Consider the following 22,494-nt stretch of genomic DNA (forward strand, 5'->3'; position numbering starts at 1 on the left):
TAAATGTGTTACTAAGGACATACGTGTTTTAAATACTGTGCTTCATAACTCAAAAGCCAGTGTCACTTCAGACATAACATATTGCAGTAGCCTTGTACTGCCATATTACTCTACTGTTTCTAGAAATAGGTGGTCAGTATGAATTTGATGGTCTTTACCGAAGATTGCCGCGCTGGCAGCCGCCAAAAGTCTGCCGCGGAGGTGGTAAATCTACTGCTGTATAATGAGCCACAAACACAAAACCGCCAGAAAGGAGCCACAAATCTGATACCACCAGACCGACTTATGGTGGGAGAGAGGCTGTCCCACCATCCTCACTGCCACGCCAAGAAGAAAAGAGGCCGCCCTCCAAATTACAATTACAACCCACAAATCAACACAGTGGTCATTCAACGATGGTAAGCCATTGGCGGTGTTGACTGCTGCGGTCCCAATACTGACTTCCCAACAAAACCACCCCACATTGGCCATTTCCACATTTCAACATTTCCAATACACCACACCTGATACACATACAAACACCATCCACACCCACACCCACAAGTATAAAACACATACCAGCGCATCCCACAATCCTTTGCAATGGAAAACATTTGCCACACAACTCGCGGCCACTCACAACAAGGAACTGCACATACATAACACATCCTCCTGAACACTCCAAACTCACATTACACACCACACAACAGCATTGCACACAAACACCACCGCACTATTGCACAACAAGCACTCAATCCCACATAACCACACACCCCCACCTCCCACAAAACACACCACCCTCTGCACAACCCATTCACCACACACACATCAACATCACCATGTCCCTGCAAAAGCACCCCTGTTTCACAGATGATGAGTTGTGTGCCATGGTGGATGAAATCATGAGGGTAGAGCCACAGCTTTTTGTTGCACAGGTGCAGCAGACATCCATTTCCAGGAAAATGGAGTTATGGTGGAGAATCGTCCACAAAGTGAACTCAGTGGGAAACTATCCATGCACGAGGGAAGACATAAGGAAGAGGTGGAACATACAATTGGTAAAGCATGTTCAGCATGAAGCACTACCAATCCCACAATGCATCACCCTTCACTGACCTAAAAATTTAACCACACCCATCCCACAGGCATATAGGAAAGGATGACATATACCACTAAATAAGCAGGTCCCAAGAGCAAACCAAGAAATGGCAATGTTTGTAATGCAAAAATACTAATATATCGTCACATATCAGATGTAAAAATAAATAAAACTCCATTTACCAAAAAACAATTAATAAACTGCCTACTGGCAATGCCATACCTGGGGAGCAAACATCCAGCACCATGTCCCAGGTTAGGGAATGTGAAAATGTGAGGCAGATGTGAATGTCTCTTGTTCCTGTCCACAGGTACCACTGCTAATGTCAGCAGCAGCAGGTGCCATGAACACCCAGTCCTCTACCAGAAGAAGGCTACAGTGATGGCAGCAACTCTGGATTGTTGGATCTGAAAGATCTCCCTGGCCCATCTGGCACCTCTGGTCAGTCACACTCCACACACCTCACCCAGGCCACTCTAGACCCCCCCCATTACTTAGGCAGAGACAACACCAGGCGCCCAACGCCCCAGACCTGTTTCCCCAGGACACGTCACTCAACAGTGTGTCCATCCGTACAGGGACCGGAGTCAACACCTACCAGGCAAGACGATGAAGGACCTGGTGCAAGTGGGCTCACAGTGCCGGGGACACATGCACAGGCATCGAGGGCCAGTGGGATGTCATCTGTGGGCCTAGGAGTGACGCAACCCAGGGTACCGACTGCCCAGGAGGCACTATCACAAGTCCTGGAGGCCTACCAAAATCCCAGGACAGGATGGGCCTGGTACTCACCACTTTGCTGGAGAACCAGAAGCTGCAGAGGGAACACCACCAGTAGGCCATGCAGTAGTGGCAGGCCCACAATGCCACCATGCCACCATGGCAATACAGGGGGGCTTAGGGATATAGCCACCAGTCTGCGTGCGTCCTCCACCCATCAGCAGGCACCTTCCACTAGCCAGAGTCATGGCCAGCCCTCTAACTCTGCTGCAGCCAGTGGACTGGAGGCCCTGCCAGAGGACTCACCGGCCACCACCACCTCTCCCTCTGTAGCTGAGAAACCCCCTACAAATGTTCCCTGTGACCTAGACATCCTACAGAGACTGTAGCTAAGACCAAACCACATCCAGTTACCCTCTCCTAACATGTCTCCGTTGTGTCCACTGACATACCTTGTTGACTTTGGACTGCCATTGCTCTCTTTGCCTATGGATACTGGACCTATGCAACCAACTGCTTGGGTCACTACACTGAAGACTATGTCCACCATCACCGTACTCTTTTGCTCTATCCCTTTCTTTTTGTAATGAGAATAAACACACTTAAACACAGCTGATGTATTTCTGCTTTCATTCAATCATTATGCAATGTAGGTACTACCATGTGACAGATTAATGTTACTGGACATCAGTTTCCATCCAAAGTATTGTCAGTTTTTTGTATTGTTTATCAGTGTAAGTGCTTTTTACCATTCACCATCCACCAATCTCCGTGATAGCAGTCAACAGCTATTCCATGGGCACACAGTAGTGACCACTGCAAGATCTGTAAAAAGGGTAAAACATCCATGGCATACACATTGGAAATAGATGATTGTCAAACAACATGATTCAGTGTCAAATACCATACTAGATTCACAGGCCTCATGACCTACAAATACAGCACTGTAATGAACTATCAACATTACTATACACATGAAGCAATCTCACTAATGGCCTTAGAACCCACACCAAAATAGAGCCATTACATGTTGTCTATATGGCACACTCTCCTGCACGGCATTCAATGCTGGGGAAGCTGTCATGGAGAGCCAATCACAGAGGTGAAATGTGAGGCCATCAGTACAACCATTACAATACCAACAGCACTTCCCAACTACTGAGTCAAAAATGTGAGTTGGCTAAACGAATCTGAGCACATACAGTCGAATCATAGGAAAGGCAGGAGTACAGTAACCCCATATATCCCTCCTGTACCACTAACCACACTGAGATGACTGAGACAGAGCAAGCCACATACTACTGAAATGAATATGAGAGCTGCCACACTGCACCTCATGAGGAGATTGTAAGAATCCCAACTACAAACCTACCTGACTGTCATTGGAAGTACTGCTGAATCAACTGAGTCCTGGTGTCCACATCCTCCTCCTCCCCATCTTCATCACTGTCTTCTGTTCGCTCTGCTGCCAGCAGTGCATTTGAACCCCCCTCCTCTTCCAGTAATGGCACTTGCCTTCTGAGGGCCACATTGTGCAGCATGCAGCACACCACAAATATCTGGCAGACCTTATCAGGGAAGTAGACCAGGGATCCACGGACATGTGCAGACACATTGAAATCTTAATTTCAGAAGGCCAAAGGTCCTTTCTGTCACTCTTTTGGTCCTTCTATCTGCTTCATTATAGCAATTGTCAGCCTCTGTCCTTGGATTCCTCACAGGTGTCAACAGCCAGAATAGGTTAGGGTAGCCTGAGTCACCTGGGAATAGTGGAATGACACATAACATATGTACAATAATATAGAGGAGAAGGGAAAGGATAGTTGCTGTGACAGAAAGTGAATGCAAACTTCATACCAACCTATGAGCCAGCCCCACCGTGCCATCAGGTGTGGAACAATGCTGTTCCTCATAATGTAGGCATTATGCACAGATCCAGGGAACACAGTACTCTCTTTTGAGATATACTGATCAGCGAGGCACACCATCTGCATTAATGGAATGATACATTTTTTCTGATTCTGAATACCTGCTCATTTTTCCTGGGAGGCACCAAAGCTATATGGGTACCATCAGGGCCCCAATCACATGTGGAATGTGTCCCATTGCATGAAAATCTGCCTTAACTGTGGCCAAATCTGCACCATGTGGGAATTGATGTAGCTGTCAATGTATTTTAGCAAGGCAGATAGAACATCCTTAAACAGTAAACTGAACACTGGTTGACACATACCTGCTGCCAAGGCCACTGTCACCTGAAATGAGCCAGTGGCCAAAACATGGAGCACTGAAAGCACCTGCACAGTAGTGGGAATAGCATTTGGATGACAATTAGCAGGCATGAGATCTGGCTCTAATTGTGCACACAGTTCTCTGATTGTCACACTATTCACACAATAGGTAAGCAGTACATGTCGTTCTTCTATTGTAGCCAGGTCAACTAGGGGCTGGTACACGGGTGCATTCCTCCACCTCCGCATTGGTCAGTATCTACACATAGCAAATACTACAAGTGGAACAAAGAGAATACATATTGAGCACCCATTTAATCAATCAATGCTGTAAATATCAACCTCACAGGAAACCTATTTGCCATCTGTGCAATGGTTGCTCCTACATACTGAAGGCCAGAAGATACAACCCCTTTCATTATATTGCATGTTTACAGCTCAAATGTACAATGAATGGAGACGTGATTACATGAGTCATAAAACCATATAGTACACCACAGTTCCCTAGGTCAGACAGTTTTGAGCAGAGCATGGATTACGATGCAAATGGTGTAAGACATTATCATTTCAGATGAGTAACTTCACAATACGTAGGGCCTGGTGTGTAGTGTGCCAGATCGCACTATAATGCACATGCTATTGGGTACAATGATAAATCACAGTGAAAAATGGCAGCCGCCTGTCCTGCATCCAGAGGACAGATTGAAGTCACCTCACTCCGCCGGTGTTATTCGTCATGGTGGTGGGCAGTCAGAACTGCTGTGCAACTCCTCATTGGATAACACTGATTTCAATGGGGAACAGGAGTCAATGAAGATCACCTTCGGCGATGACGGTGAACACCGTTGTGGCCGTGACCCCCAACTTCTAGATGCCATTTCACTTGACTCCTAACTGTCCAGCTATCAAGACCTCAACTGCGTGTGCTGCTGTTTCCTGTATCTGGAAGCCACAATGGCATGTTCTACAGGGGATAGGGCCCGAGCCTTCACACCGGCAGAACTTGGGAAGCTTGTGGATGGGGTCTTACCCCTGTATGGACAGTTGTATGGGGCGCCAGATAAGCAAGTAAGCCCCTTTTCTGTGTAGTAGTTGCAACATGTTTGCATGTAGATGCATGTGTGTGCATGCAGTATGTCCTTTTGAGAGTGTTGTTTCATGCAACCTTAATATGCACCTGAGTACGTGCAATGTGTAGGATGACTGTGCTATGTATACCAAATGTAGTCCAATGTAGGAACTGGTTCAGGAGTCTACATAAATGTATCCTTTTCTCCGTGTCTCCCATGCAGGTCAGCGCCCATAGAAGAAGGATTTGTGGCGAGCCATCACCAAGGAAGTGCGGACCATGGGGGTCCATAGCCAGCAGAACACCCACTGCAGAAAGTGGTGGGAGGACCTGAGATGCTGGGCATGGAAAACTGCAGCGGCCCAGCTGGGGACGTCCTCCCAACCAGGGAGGGCGTCCATCAGACCCTGACCCCCCTAATGGCCTGCATACTGCCAGTGACCTACCCAGAGTTTGATGGGCGCTTAAGGGCAGCCAGCAGCCACAAGGGGGTGAGCACTCATAGTGTTCTTCTTGTTGGTATTGAGTTGCATAGTGATTGTATGATTAGCTAATAGCTAGTGGATGCCCAAGTAACTTCTGGTTGGGTTTGTAGCTGAGGTCCTCATTGTAATGTTAATTGGTCTGTCTAATAGGTAGTTGTAAGTAACAGATATAACTACATATGTAGAGGGCTACATCCTGGGACTAATGTGAAGATTGGTGACTCTCATGTACTGCTGTTTGAAATAGCTATGTTGTATGGCCAGGCAAATACAGGTTGTGCACACACTGTCATGAGGTAAGTGTAGATGTCCCTCAGTTAACTCCCACACATAGTATGTTGAGTAGTCACAGTTTGCTGCTGTATCAGTGTAGTATTGTGGATGGAGGATTGTAGAGGCTTAAAATTCCAAGGTCTCTTGTTGTCAGTAGCCATTCATTTGGTTTGGTGTTTGGCACAGCATAATGAATATTGCTTGTTTATTGTGAAGTGTGGCTCACATGTGGCATAAGTGTGGTTATTGACCCTATGCTCCCTTTCTTTCTCCCTCACCCTCCCTTCTTGTCTTCTGCTGTCCTTGTGTGCATTAGCATTATCAGGCATGGGGGTAGGGATACCGGTGAGTGGGGACGCAGCATCCCACAGGACCCAGGAGACAGAGTTCACTGATGCCGAGGAGACCAGTGGGTTGGAGGGCAAGGGGAACACCCGGGGGAGACAGGAACTGCTATATCTAACTCTGATTCCTCCTTCGATGGAAGCTTCCTGGTGGTCACAGACCTCCCTGGGACTACCACAGCGACTACATCATCTGCCACCTCCATTACCAGCACCGCCCTCCCAGTAGCTCCCCACTTAGTTGCCCGTGCCCGCCCACCTAAGAGGGTGCGCATCTTCTTCGCCACAGGCACCTCTGCCCCTTTCCCCAGTCAGCCCTGCTGCACTCAATGAGGAGGCTAATGACCTCCTGAGATCCATCTCTGGGGGGCAGTCAACCATGGTGAATGCCATCCGGGGTCTGGCAACCCAGATGCAACAAAGCAATGCCTACCTGGAAGGCATTCACGTGCATTGGCCGTCCTACATAGATCGTTTCAGGGTCTGGCCTCCTCTTTGACACAACCTGTGTCCCTACTTCATCCGTCCACCTACCTCTGCCCAGTCCCAGAGCCCTCGCCCCCAACTCATCCAAAGCACTCCATCAGAACTGCTTGCACCCCAGACAACAGACAAGATGCGCAAAGACAAACACGAGCACCACAGGTCACATCACAAGCATGCACACACCCAACACACACCAGCAAACACAACAATAGCCACTGCCTCCACTGTCTCCCCCATTACCTCCTCCATCACAGTCACATCACTACTCACACCTGCCAGCACTGCATCCTCACTCCCAGATCCCACCACAAGTTCAGCCTTGCCAACAGTCACCAACACAGCAGACATGCAGACATGTACCCCATGCACCACATCCTCACTGACCACCACCACCATCACACCCACATGCAGTAAACAGACCTTACTTGCAGACACCACCTCAACATACATTCACACAACCTGACTTCTCCCAGCTTCTCTTCTCCCTCCTCCCATGACACATAGACACACCCACTCACCCACCCAACAGTCATCCATCTCACACATGCACACTTTGCGTGCACCTACATCCAAGTCCAGCACACCTACGCATCCTACAACCACTCCCTCTACCTCTACTCCCAAACCTGTTCCCACAATGCACCCCACTGTCCCTAAAAAACTTCTACTTGCCCGCTTTGACCTGTTCCCTACTCCAGCCCAACCCCATGTTGTCTCTAAGCGTCACGTTTCCCTCCCCCAGACAAGTCCCTCCAGCTCCCAGTCCTCCCGTGCCCCCCCTAGTGTTTCCCATGTCTGTCCCCCAGCCAAAAGGCCTCCCTCTAACGCAATGACTGTAGCCACTCCCCCCCATTCCAAGACCACTCCTCCACCATCTAAGACTAAGGCCAAACCCCCACCCCCTCCCAAACCAAAGACCAAGGAACCCCCTTCCAAACATAAACCCCCACCACCACCCCCATCCCCTAATCCCTGAGGTGCCTGCCTGCCCCATTGATGTCCCTGCCTAGTGGATGCCATGAGGCTGTCAGGAGTCACGTTGGACCGACATCATGCTCATGTGTGAATTTTGCACAAGTTGGACTGGTCAATGGTCCATTCTTATATATAGTTTTTCGTTGGAAAATTCCCAACAAATACATCTGCCCAACTGACGACGTTGGTGTTGATTTCAGTGATTTGTTCGGCATTTAATTTAGTTTGCTTATGTAATTTCTGTATATTTGAAGCAGTCCGAAAATGCTGCTAGGTAGTGTGTGTTGGTAGTGGTGTGTGAGTTTTGGTTGTGCTTGCCTGTGATTTGTGTGTGCTTTTGTGTTTGTGGCTGTGTGTGCGTATCGGGGCGGCTGTTTGTGTACGTGTATATATGTGCGTGGCAGAATGTGGTGGGTGCATGTGTTGCATGTGGGTGTGTAACTCTCCCCTTCTCTCCCTTGTGTGGTAGATAGCTGTACTCACGGTTGTCATCTTCATCATCATGGCTGTTCCTGTACTTGGATTGCATGGTAGAACATTAGGAGGACTTCCAGTTCTGGTTCCATGTTGGCCGCGGACTCGTCTGTGTCCCTGGAGGTGAGTGTCACCTCACACAATGGTCATTTCAGCTAGGCTTTTCATGGCGGTCGGTCTGCCCTGCAAATCATGGCGGTCTTCTGATTCGTAGTATGGTGGGCGAGGATATGCTTCCACCGGTCTAAGGATGGCAACCACCGTCGCCGCAGTCGGACCACACTGGCGGTGTTGTGGCTATGTTTGAGTTGGTTCACCACTGCAGTCGTAATGTGGCGGTCTTCACCGCCGGCCTGGCGGTGGACCGACCGCCACCACTGCTATGGTGGTCAGGTGTCTGCCAATATTATAATGACCACCATAGTAACAATCAAATTCCACATTTCAGGGATATGACACCCCAGGAGAAATTACAATGAAACAACACTTCCTATGCATTATGCTACATCATACTGCGCATAAATACACACTTCTCACCACCAGACACTAAAATACAGCACTGTTGTTCACACCATGATCAGAGAAAGGACACTGTTTTAAGTAACTTATAAATACCATATTGTCACTCAAACTTCTAACCACAGAGTTGTTGGGGGAGATCATAAGCACTGACTAGCATATGTGGGGTTTGCTGTAGGGAAACCCACTACTAGTTGACAACGCTCTGCTAATCTAAGCAGTCATTCTTATAAATAGAAGATGTTATGCGTTATAAACACCCAGAATCATAAATTATAAAGTGCAGTAATACATATAGGCTGCTTTTCTGCTAATTTTCATATTTCTGAACAAAATGTTTTTGGAAAAAAAGCCAGAATCACAATTCTACCAAAAACCTTTTTTAATTTGCCCCAGTCCATTTCTTATTTTTTCAGCCATACCTTAAACCTTGAAAACTGGGGTTGTGTCACAGTTTTTGGTTTGTTTTAAATTCATTGGGTTGTACCAGGTAAGTTTTGGCCCTATGGTTTTACTGGGTTAGTTTTTATTTTAATTTCTGATGTTCTGAGGATGGAGGTTTGTGACAGCAGTGCCTCATTGTTGGTCCTGTTGCCCTGTGTGACTCTCACCCATATTTGACACCATAAACTATAAAATCATAACAAGGCACCTTTATGCATTCAGGATTGAGGATTCTGCTCTTGCCTCGTTTCAGGAATTTTTACCTTTTGATTGATTTCCTCCACCTATTTCAAATTTACATTCCACATGTGTAGTTGTCCGGGATCCTCTTTTTCATTAGGATTATTCATGGTTTAAGCCACTTGCTAAGCCTATTTGGCTGCACTGCTGTAATTTTTACATGCGTGTCGATGATAATCAGATCCTCTTCACTTTTTGGAAACTGAAAGCTCATGACAAAAAAGTGATGGATGGAATGCATGTATTCATCTCAGCCACTGGCAATCATTTGGGTGCATTCCATTCCTTTGTTATTTTGCACACCATACCCTCCAGTTTGGACCCAGCCATTTGCATGCAAATCATTCTTGACCCTTCTCCAAAGGAAACAGTCCAGCCCGAATTGTCAGGCCAGGTCCTCCCAGAATACATGCAACCTGGGACCAGCTTTGCCCTAGTTAGTGCTCATCAGCCAGGTATAGCTAGGCTCCAGTGATAAAGTGTGCATGGGACCCATGGCTGGGCATGCTTGTTCCACTTATGGTGACATACTAACATATACAAAAAAGTGAAGGATGGAATGCTTGAATATGATCTAAGCCATTGGTAATTGTTCGTGTCGCATCCAATTTCAATATTATTTTGCACACCATGCTGCTTCAGATTGGACCTAGCCATATGCAGGTATATCCTAGCTCTGGTGACACAGTGTGCCAGGGAGCCCCCGTCTGGGCTAGACTGTTCCTATTGGAGCAGGGTCAAGACTGATTTGTATATGGCTGGGCCCAAACTGAGGTGGCATAATGTTCAAAATAATGTTGGACTGGGAAGCGGCCTCACTAAGTACCAGTGGCTGAGTGAGCAACAGGAACAGCAGGTGACATGGAGAAGTGAGTGTACACATCCAACATGTTTCGGCTCTGACAACAAGCCTTGATAACCGTGAGCACCATATTGGGTTCTCAATTACAAATATAGTGACGTAGGTAAACAGTGAAAACACACTCAAACATCTCTCTCTCTTGACACTCTTCATTGGCATAAGTCATCCAAGTATATAAATAACGTATTTAATGTGGATTGCAAATTTCGTAATATGCAGTCCAAAACCAGTCAAATAATTAATATGGTAGGTGATTGTACAAATGGCAATCTCATTCATCTGACCCAAATGGGTGATCTAAGACTAATCAATAAGTCCCTCCTCTATCCCTAGTTTATCCTATTCAATTAAACTAACAGACTCACATGTCCACCGCTCAAATTAGTAACTGACATTCCCCTATACTAATCCACTGCTAGTCCTTTGGTTTCTGGAGTAGCCTGCTACTCGCCGAAAAGCGCTTCAACACCCCGTCAGGAGTAGTAAACGCTATGTAAATAAATTAAAATTGCAATCTATTTAACAAAAAATCAGTAGATAAAACAGTCAATCAATTGCTCAAGATCTTTATAATAACTCAGTGGACTTATGATCACATAGTACATATTGTATATTTGTTAAAGTTAATTTGACCAAAGTTTCTTCTTATACTTTTACTACAAGGGAAAGTACAAAAGAAAAACAGAAGAAAAAAGGGGAAAAAAGTGGTTAACAATTAAAAATCCTAAACCCTGCAAACAAAGTCCAAAACAGAACAGCAGCATATAAACAAAGTACGGGCCCCTTCACAGCCTCCACCAACCGGCATCGCTTGATAGAAGACTGCGCCAACACCCTTGCACCGCTCAAAAAAAAAACAAACACCCTCCACAGAATCAAGGCCAGCTGGTTCACCCCAGACCTACAGGAATCCAAACGGCTATGTTGCAGAATGGAAAAAACCTGGCACCTTGAACCTACGAACTCCAACCACATCGCTTTCAAGGATGCCATACGCAAACATCACCAACTGATCCGCACCACCAAAAGGACCCACTTCAAAAACTGCATTGACATCATCAAATAGCTCTCCACTCCCAGGACCTGCTCCAACAAACACTCACCATCACAGGAGTTCTGCAACTCACTCGCAACCCACTTCCGTCGAGAGATAGAAGAAATCCACAACAGCTTCAACCCCCAGACCCACCAGCGGACTACAAACACCCACAAACCCAATGCCCCAAGCAACACCCACCTTCTCCACACCTGGACTCCCATCAGCAAAGAAGACACTGCCAACACCATGGCCTCCATCCACTCCGGATCACCATCGGACCCCTGCCCACACCATATCTTCAATAAAGCAAGCATCATCATCTCTCTCCACCTCTGCAACGCCATCAACAGCTCCTTTGAGGCAGCCACCTTCCCAGAAAGATGGAAGCACGCAGAAGTCAACGCCCTGCTGAAGAAGCCGAAGGCAGACCCAGATGACCAAGAACTACCAGCCGATCTCCCTCCTCCCCTTCCCAGCCAAGGTCATCAAAAAAAATTGTGAACAGCCAATTATCCCGGTGCCTGGAAGACAGCAAGGCACTCAACACCTCCCAATCCGGATTCCGCAAAAACCACAGGACCGAGACCGCACTCATTGCTGCCACAGAAGACATCAGGACCATGTTCGACGAAGGAGAAACAGCAGCACTCATTCTCCTGGACCTCTCCGCAGCCTTCGACATGGTATGTCATCACACTCTCCGCACATGCCTCCACAACGCTGGAATCCGCGACAAGGCGCTCAACTGGATCTCGTCATTTCTCTCAGGCAGAACCCAGAGAGTCCGCCTTCCATCGTTCCTGTCAGAAGCCTCCAGAATCATCTGTGGCGTCCCCCAAGGATCATCGCTCAGCCCCACGCTCTTCAACGTCTGCATGGCCCCACTCGCCAACATCGCACAAACACACCACATCAACATAGTTTACTACGCAGATGACACTCAGCTAATCCTCTCCCTCACGAAAGACCCTACAACTTCAAAGAACAACCTCCACAACGGACTTCACGCCATCGCAGCTGGATGGAATCAAGCAGCCTCAAGTTAATCACAGACAAGACAGAGATTCTCATCTTTGGCGCCAACCCCTCAGCATGGAACGACTCCTGGTGGCCCACCTCCCTAGGATCCGCACCCTCACCCACCACCCACGCATGCAACCTGGGATTCATCTTGGACTCCACACTCAGCATGACTCAGCAGGTCAACACCATCTCCTCTTCCTGCTACAACACTCTCCGCTTGCTCCGCAAAATCTTCAAGTGGATTCCTGTCGAAACCAGGAAAACTGTCCCCCACGCCCTGGTCAGCAGCCGATTGGACTACGGACATGCCCTATATGCAGGAACTACAACTAAACTCCAAACAAAGCTGCAAAGAATTCAGAACGCATCCGCCCGCCTCATTCTTGACGTCCCAAGCCGCAACCACATCTCCCCCCACCTCAGAGACCTACACTGGCTACCAGTATCAAAGAGGATCACCTTCAAACTCCTCATCCACGCACACAAAGCCCTCCAAAACACAGGTCCAGCCTACCTCAATGACAGACTCACGTTCCACACCCCCACCCGCAATCTTCGCTCCGCCAGTCTCGCCCTCGCCTCTGTCCCCCGCATCCGCCGCACCACCGCCGGAGGAAGATCCTTCTCTCACCTAGCCGCCAAGACCTGGAACTCCCTACCGCTCCACCTTCGCCAGACCCAAGACCTCTTGACATTCAGGAAACGCCTCAAGACATGGCTTTATGATCAGTATCTCCCCGCTCCCCCAGTGCCTTGAGACCCTAATGGGTGAGTAGTGCGCTTTATAAATCCTTTGATTGATTGATTGATGGATTGATTTTTAAGATCAACTAGTTGGGTAAATGGACAAATAATTCCTCTTGTTACTGAATCAATGGAGTTCACAGGTTTCTAAATCTACAATGTAGCGTGATTCTAGCTTCCATATATCTCCTTGTCTCTCACATTCTCTCAGATATTTAGGAATTCTATCAATGCCAAAATAGTAGCTTTCAATCTGTCTGTTTCATTATATATTTGCCCTGCTACTGAGTATTTGAAATAATTTTTATTAATTAATATTCAACATCATACAATTATTTAATCGCCTCCTCTATATGTAATATACATTAGTTCTTTTAAAATGCCTATTCGATCAATAGGCATGTTAGACATGGTCTTTGATCTTGGTTTAACAGTAGTGTTGCTGTGTGCTTTAGTAATGACACCAGTACTGTTAAGGATAGCAAGAACATGTTGATAATTTTTATACTCAGATCATAACTTTCCATACATTCATTATTCTGATTCAGTTCATATGCAGTGCTTAAACATTCAATGTAACCTATAATCTATGTGTTATATTCTAGAGAACAGATTAATCTTTTCTTGTATGTCAAAATGTGGGCTTTCAAATGTTTTTAATTTTTTTATGAATTGGAAAAGGTTGATTTGTTTCTGAACATAGTCAAAGATACTGTCTGGGCAAAGAGATAAGCCAAGACATGAGGCCTGATTTAGAGCTTGGCTGAGGAGGTTACTCCGTCACAAACGTGACGGATATCCTTTCCGTCGCGTTACAACTCCATTATAGCCTATGGTACTTGTAATATAGTAGACAGGACATCCGTAAAGTTTGTGACAAAGTAACCCCTCCGTCAAACTCTAAGTCAGGCTCCTAGTGTTTTTCCTTTTTCCATAGTATTTTATCAGGTAAGTTAATGATGGTTATAGTGTTATTCACAAGGGAATCCAAATCATTCCTTACGATATTATGTCGCATATGGGGGGCTCTTACAGTTTTTCCACTTCCTCTGGAGTCTATTCCATGCATTTCATCATGTCTCAATCATTTCCTTGGCCCTCTCCTACCCTATCCCTATAGGAGCTGTATGTAGAAGCATTAGCACTTTTTCAGTGGGAGCCATCTGCCCCTGTGCTGCCCTGGCTCTTATAGAGGAATTTGTTATTTTAGCAGGACTAGTTCGATCAAGTAGCATGAACAATCCCGAATGGGCTCGTAAGTAGTAATGCGCAAGATGTTGAGTCGGATTGAGTGGCATTTATATAGGCAACCCGCTGTTCAACAAATCAGTACTGCAGCTCCCTCCGACTAAGATTCTAGTAAAAGGAAGTCAGACAGGGTCCTCTGATCATAAACTTAGAAGGATGTGATAAACAACAAGCCTGGTTTGCATAGGCTGAGAAGCAGGTTTTCCGAGAAGCGTATGAGAAGCAAGGTCTGAGAAGCAAGGCTTCTATGCACCAAGTTTCAAAACTGGCAAAATTTAATTCAGGAATGCCTCTCCCCTTTTTCCAAAACAATTGGCATTACCAGCTGAGCTTTTCTCCATGATCCATTCTTGCATGGATAGTCAGACAGCCCTGCCTTTGGTCCGCGGTGCTTCCACTGGCTGGCAGCACCAGCTGCACAGTTTCGAAAATACTGAGGCTTCACCCTCGGTTAGGTGACCAGCTGGGTGAATGTCAGCTTATGCAGTAGCACCAGTAAACAGGAGAGGAACTCACACATGTTGATAGTAGGATAAGTACTTAAGGAAAGGTATCCCACAGTAGAACAAAGCAAGTGTTAGAAACACTGTGTAACAGTTTTGGCTGGAGTGAGCATAGCATGTACTCTGACACCTGATACTCAGATAATATGAAAAGTATCTACTTGGATATGCTTTATGCAGTACACATTGGTTATCTGCTGTAGAGCCAATTCTGAATTTGACTAGTCTTAAGAACATCTTTGGTTGAGCCTTTAAGGGTCCTGATTGCTGTCCTACCTAGGTGATTTGTTATTGCTTGGAATTCTTCCAAGGCACATGAAAGAAGTGGGGTTGTGGACACTTGAGTAAGAATCTATTACTCCTTATAGTAAAGTCTGTACTGTTGGTCAGCTAGAACTCCCTCTTCCAGATTACTCACCCACCATCCCCTCTGCTCGATCCCACAACATGTGCTAGGATGATATGCTACGAGGAGGAGAAAGCAGAGCTAACATGAGAGAAGGGCGGGGCCTGAGCAATGAGCCGCTCACCTGCCCCGAGTTTCTATTGGTGCTGTAGAAAAGGGGATGATGTGAACGTATCATATTGATAGATGGCTATGGGCTAGGAGTACTGTAGGTACCACAGAGAGTAAAGTACTCTATTTGATGGTTAATGATTGCTGAAAATAAAAAAGGCCAATTCAAGTTACCTTTCGAGGACCTAAAAGGGATCATTGCTCGAGATCGGGCCCGTGCTTGGAGCGCCAAGGACTACAGAAGAGCTAAACATTTGCCTCTTGTCTCTTTTTGAGTACGTGAATAAGCCACCTGTCGAAGGCAATGCAACCTTTTCACTGGGGAAAAAATTAAACGAATGCAGGCACTAAAACCAGACAAATTTGCTTCACAGATTTATTTGAACATGAATAATTATCATAATAATTTGAATATATAATGAACACAACAACCACATGTACTTGGATCATTAAAACATATAACTTTGATCACAGTCGTTCATAGCCATAGAAAACAAATTTGACAAATACATTCAAAGGTTTATTGCATAAGGTACTTTGTATGAAATGCTGCTTACAAAGAAACATCTTTTTTATATGCTGCTAAAAATTATCTGTTGCTAAAAATTATATATATATAAAAGTACTTCATTCATAAAGTGTAAAGGTAGGATAGAAAAGACAAGTGAATATAACAAATATGTGTTGCACTATTTTTCGTAACAGTGCCATCGCATGTAATTTACTTGACAGCGCCACATGTTTTTATTGTAAGTATCCGAATACTTGAGCATTATTCTTTTGTGAATTGGATCCTAACATACCACTCAGCCAAACCACACATCACAGGTCAAAACATTTTCAAATTTTTAGCACATTTTTGGGAAACGTTCAGGCCCTTAGTTATACTTTTTTAGCGCCGCGTTTGCGCCGCTTTTTGACGCAAAAACGGCGCAAACTTACAAAATACAATTGGGGCATATTTATACTCCGTTTGCGCCGGAATTGCGTTGTTTGTTTTGACGCAATTCCAACGCAAAACTAACTACATATTTATACTTTGGCGTTAGATGCGTCTAGCGCCAAAGTCCATGGAGTTAGTGTCATTTTTTTGCGTGGACACCTACTTTGCGTTAATTATATGCAAGGTATGCGTTCCCGTCTAAAAAATTGACTCCGCGGCATGTGCGCCGTATTTACACTCCCGGGCAAAATTCACGCCCGGGAGTGGGCGGGTCAAAAAAAATGACGTACGGCCGCTTTTGCGCCGTTTTTTAGCGCCTGTAAAAGGCAGGCGTTAAGGGACCTGTGGGCTCGGAAGGAGCCCAGAGGTGCCCTCCCATGCCCCCAGGGACACCCACTGTCACCCTTGCCCACCCCAGGAGGACACCCAAGGCTGGAGGGACCCATCCCAGGGACATTAAGGTAAGTTCAGGTAAGTGTTTTAAAAAAAAAAAAATTGTGGCATAGGGGGGCCTGATTTGTGGCCCCCCTACATGCCACTATGCCCAATGACCATGCCCGGGGGACAGAAGTCCCCTGGGCATGGCCATTGGGCAAGGGGGCATGACTCCTGTCTTTGCTAAGACAGGAGTAATTTCTATGGGGGTTGGGAGTCGAAAAAAATGGCGCAAATCGGGTTGAGGCGAAAAATTTGCCTCAGCCTGACTTGCCCCATTTTTTCACACCCAAGCTCCATATCCCCCTACGCCGGCGCTGCCTGGTGTACGTCGTTTTTTTCAACGCACACCAGGCAGCGCCGGCGGCTAACGCCGGCTAACGTCATTGATTAAATACGGCACCCGCATGGTGCTTCAGAATGGCGTTAGCCGGCGCTAATTTTTTTGACGCAAAACTGCGTTAGCGCAGTTTTGCATCAAAAAGTATAAATATGGGCCAATTGTATTTTGTAAGTTTGCGGCGTTTTTGTGTCAAAAAGTGGCGCAAATGCGGCGCTAAAAAAGTATAAGTGTCTACGTTCAGCCTTTGCTTCATCTTACTTTAGCAAGTTGAGAGTCCTTTTCACAGAATTCTCGCACACGTTAAAAGACAATTTCGTTTTTTTAACAATATAATTTGATAATCAAAAGTTTGATCATTAAATATTTATTTTTCTTGTTTTTCTCAAAGCACCGCTTGCCTGGAGACTACTTGATGGGAATATACATATACCATACATGTCAATAGATCAGATTCAGGCGGAAATTAACAATTTTTGAAGCCAAAATGGGTTCGTTTTGTTATCTACCGCCTGAAATTGCCTCTGTTCCAATGGAAGTCAACCGGAAAATACACTCCCTCTATTTATTTTCAAAAATCTCTCACTCTCCTGTTCCAAAATGTTGCCATACGTGCTATACATCAGGCTGTAGTTATACTCTCAATCGTGACCTCTTTTCTTGGTGTTTCCTAACTGTAAGGTACTTAAAAGGCTTCTATGGGCCCAGTCTCTAAGCTGTCAAAATTTAAGTCCGGAATGCCACACCCCTTTTCCAAAACAATCGGCAATAGCAGCTGAGTTATCAAAATGAAAAGTGCATTTTTAGAAGCGTTCCGTTCTTCAGATCTAGTTTAAACCATTACAATAAAAAATTGGCGAGACTACCAAGCCTGGGATAATACAAGAAAATTATGCAATTAACCAACGTTTATGAATATTACTTTTGTTTCAGTTGAAGGTGCCCTTATTTCAGGTTGAACACCGAATATGGACTAGCTGTAGAGTAAATTGGCACAGTTATGAGGTAAGGACCACCTTTCCACATTAAACTATAAAGTGGGGAGTAGAGTGCTGCGGAGTTCTCCTTTTGGTATGATCATTATAAGAGAAATACTCTACTTAGAACAATAATATTCTTTTTTTTAGTGATGTAGATTAGAACATGGTATCTGCTGGCACACCTCCGTTTGTTGCAGTGGGAAAGTTTCTTCTTGTAGCCGATGCCTACCACAATCATTGCTTGTTGCAAGGAATCACGAAAGAGATCTTCGGGCCAAAGAAAATGTCCCTAAAAAGAAATTAAGAGGAATTATTGGTAAGTGAAAAGGCAAAAAAGACATGTATGATGGGGGTTCTATTGGTAGACATGTACGAACTGTTTCTTCTAATAAAACGAATCATTTCTGCTTGGTGTTCTTGTGAAAGCATTACTAAGCCAGCTCACGAGTAGTCAGCTTATTGCATTGCATTGGTACTGGTATTTATATAGCGCTTTTCATAACACCTTGTCAGACTGAAAGCGCTTTTCAAGTGTTAAGTAAGTAGCTACTTCTTATGATGCATTTGAGTAAAATGTCTCTTCTTAATTTTCCCTATAGGTTTGGAAACAATTTTTAGCATCTTTTTCCTAACATAATATGTATTTGTAAAGCTTATGTTCACATATGGCTATCCTGGTGCTGAATAACCAATCTTTATTGTTACCGAACTCAATGGTACCAGTCTTATCAAGCTTGGGAGATTGAAAAGCTGAGTGGGCTCATAGGGATTTGAGAATGTGATCATGGGCTGGTGGTGTGGGACCTTAGCTGAGTGTTGGGAACAGACATCCCTCTTGATCCTAAATACGTTCCGCTGGATGTCCCAGGGGAAGTAGATGTTCATAGACTGCAACCTGGGGCTGTTGGTCGTGCGTCACTGGGGTCCACCGGCGGTCCCTTGCATGACCGAATGGAAGACGGGATGGATTTATATATGGCTGATGAGAAGATCACTTAGAAAAGTAGGAAGTGGCCTCGTAAATTCTTTCAAGGTATGGGGAGGTTGGCTTAGGGACTGCAATTTATACCTCTTGGGGAACGCACTGGGTCCTACCTATGATCCTGACTCTTGATATGCACTGTGATGTCATCCTATTTCATAATGTACTTTATTCATCTTGAGACTTCCTCTTGTTGCCTTGTGTTTGTACTATGTGAATAGTTACATGTGGATTGTCCCTCCTCTGTTGTTTTAATTTACTTTGGATGCAAGTTTGAACCCTACATTGTGGTTTACTGATCTACAAAACTTAAATAAAGATTTTTTTTAAAAAGAGAATGTGAACATGAGGTCAAACACAGATTTGATAATGCGGATGCTTTAATTCATTGAGCTATCACACTTGGCATCGTGTTGGCTTGTGAACTCATACAAGGTAATATCTAGTTGCCTATAATACACAATTAAAAATAATCAAGAAAGTGATGTATTCTTAAATGTAATATACAAGTAGTTTTTTTAGAGTATATTTTAGATATTACGAAAGCAATAAAGTAAACTCATTCAGCTCTACCGTCCAATTCCAAACAATTTATGTGGACAGGGATCTCAGTTATGACAGAAGTCAGACAACAAACATTTGTACTGAAACATCATTTTTTAAAATCAAAAACATCGGATCCATAAGGAATAGCTTCCTTTTACTCCAGATAACCCCTGAAGCCTGCAACAGACAACGCATGATAAATAGAGCAAATAAAGAGACTGCAAGTGAATAGGCATTGAGGATTACTAGTACAAAGTTTGACTGTCCACTCAGACACTTAAGAACGTTTAAGAAGTTTTATACCATAAGGCTAAGGTCAGTTTCAAGTTAAGTATACAGCTAGAGAGGGGCAAATTATTTTTTTTCAAGCTGTGGAACAATGAAAGCGAATATAGGGGGCGATTTGTATTTCCCACTGGATCGGCATCCACCTCTCGCCATTGGAATATTGAAATATAAAAAAGAGGGAGGGTGTGATCTTCTGTCCTGTAATTACCATTGTCCAATCCCTCCAAAATGGCCTAGCAGCAGTAATCAGAGGAATGGGGTCCCTACTGTGGTGCTTGCCTAGTGGCAGGCTTTTCAAATGAGGCCATTGGGAAAGCATATGTTAAAGTTTCTGTGTTTTTTCTCTTAGATTGTTCACCCAGCCCTAAAGAGATCACAGCTATCCAGGAGCTATGTTGTCACCATCTCAGTCCATCATCGTATATGCACTATAACAGAGCCTGGTGGAACCTCAGTGCACATATGTCCACTACTATCATGCTCACCACAGAACACTGACACATATCACACAGGAGTGTACACAGATGACAACTAGAAGACCTGCAATATAGCCACACTACACACTATATCTCATTTGTAGTATGTATGCATCTAAAAAGGTATTGCTTTTTCCAAAGCTGCCTGATCACTCAGTTCTCCCAGCCAAAGTTTATGTTTAGTTGTCAATTTCATTAAACTCCTGTCTTTCAAATACCTACTTTGACTATTGCTTCTTTCAGTATTAGGATCAATCGGATACATGACCAAAATTTGTGCACCAAATGTACATTTGGGCCTGCCACAATTCCAAAAATCATCCTTGTTGGAATTGGCCCTTCTGCAGGGTCATCCCCAGACTTTTTGCCTTCTGACCTTATGTTTTGCCGACTTTGTTTTTGCTGGCTTCAGGAATGGGGGCACTACACCACTGCTGACTAGTGCTAAAGTGCATTTGCTCTTTCGCTAAAACATGTTGACATTGGCCTACCCACAATTACCATTTTTAATTTACTTGTAAGTCCCTAGTAAAGGGCACTACATGTGCCCAGGGCCTGTAAATTAAGTGCTACTAGTGGGCCTGCAGGACTGATTGTGCAACCCACTACAGTAACTTTTCAAACATGTCTCAGGCCTGCCACTGCAGAGCTTGTGTTTGCAGTTTTATTTAAACTGCTATTTTGACCTGGGAAATATACCTGCGCCAGCGGATTCAAACCTTCCTTTTTAATACATGTAAGTCTCCCCTGCGGTAGTCCCTAGTTAACCCCAAGGGCAGGGTGCAGTGTATTTACAAATTTGGACATGTACTTTTAAGTTTAACATATCCAGATAGTGAAAAACTCTTACATTTGTTTTCACTATTGCAAGGCCTATCTCTCCCATAGGGTATTATTGGGATTATTTTAAAACATCTTTTAAGTGTAATTTCCAATTTGGAATAGATAGAAACATGGAGTTTGTTGTCTCTGGACTCACAATTTAAAATCATAATTTATGGTGGTCAGATTTTAAACTGTAACTCGGAAAATGGCACTTTTAGAAAGTTGTCATTTTCTTAACTTTAATCATATTGTGCCTCAGCCTGTCTTTGAATACAGATCTGGACTGGGCTGGGGGACAGCTAAACTTTGTGAATTCCCTTGTGAATTAACTGCAGGAGCCCTGAATTGGCTGAGCGATTGATCAGCAGTGGTGCTCGGGTCAGACAGTTGGAATGTAACATTAATCTTGTTCCCCATGGTTTTCACTTGGGCCACTGTTGGTGCTGGGTCTTCCATCCTGACCTCTATTAGATTTCATCCTCTTGCGGACCTGGATGGTTTAGATTGATGCCTGGCTCCTCCAACCAGACCTATTAACATCCGATCAGGCAAGTGACCCCTGAATTTATTTCTACTCCTGCTGTGGAGCAGCTGGCTTCAGGAGATGCCACTGTATCACCACCTGCCATACTAAACTTGTTTAATGGAACCTTGTTGGTCTGGTTTCTAAAAGTGTTTGTCCTAGCTGGGGTGCATTTATGAATTCATTTGATATAAGCCTTTTCCAAGAGACATGATTGGTAGCTATGCAGTATTGTGCAGGGTTTGTTAATTTTTCTTTACCGGCTTTAATGTGTGGGAGTTATAGACCCTTTGGAGGGCTGCTAATTTGGGTTTAGACCACTTTATGCTGTAAGTTTAAGGCGACTGACATAAGCAGCCCTGATGTACTATGTGTGTCTCATTCCCTTCCCTCTGGCAGGGTACATTACATTAATAATGTGTATTGTAGATCCACGGACAATGGTGCTGAGCAGCTTGATATTGATCAAATTAGCACCCATATGGCAGCCCTCCCTCTGGAGTCTTTTAAAATAGTGGCAGGTGATTTCAACTGCGAATTGAAGCCTCTGGTCACCTTCATTTTTAAAAATGTATATCTTGACTTCTACTTATTGATTTTTTGTTGTTTTAGTCTTGTTTTACTCAGATAAACATTATCTATTTCTCTAAACTGGGATGGAGTCTTTCACTGTGTTACTGTAATTAAGTATTGCACACACCACTACTTTACACATTGCCTTTTAAGTTAAGCCTGACTGCTCTGTGCCAAGCTACCAGGGTGTGAGCACAGGTTAATTTAGGGTGTGTATCTGACTTACTCTTACTAAGATTATGGTCCCTAATTGGACAGGGTGCATACCTCTGCCATCTAGAGACCCAATTTCTAACAATCCCTATCAAA

General features: G+C 44.7%; 1 protein-coding gene across 1 annotated transcript in view; it reads right to left on the reverse strand.

The window, feature by feature from the left end:
• Positions 1-15,636: 15,636 nt before the first annotated feature.
• Positions 15,637-22,494, reverse strand: part of SCRG1 (stimulator of chondrogenesis 1) — a 110,417-nt gene continuing 103,559 nt past the window's right edge. The window contains exon 3 of the mRNA XM_069244416.1: positions 15,637-18,261. Within this exon, the coding sequence (XP_069100517.1) occupies positions 18,207-18,261 (55 nt within the window). The 3' untranslated portion in view covers positions 15,637-18,206. The remainder of the gene's footprint in view (positions 18,262-22,494) is intronic.

Source organism: Pleurodeles waltl, chromosome 1_2 (genome assembly GCF_031143425.1).
Source record: "Pleurodeles waltl isolate 20211129_DDA chromosome 1_2, aPleWal1.hap1.20221129, whole genome shotgun sequence".
NCBI classification, from domain to species: Eukaryota; Metazoa; Chordata; class Amphibia; order Caudata; family Salamandridae; genus Pleurodeles; species Pleurodeles waltl.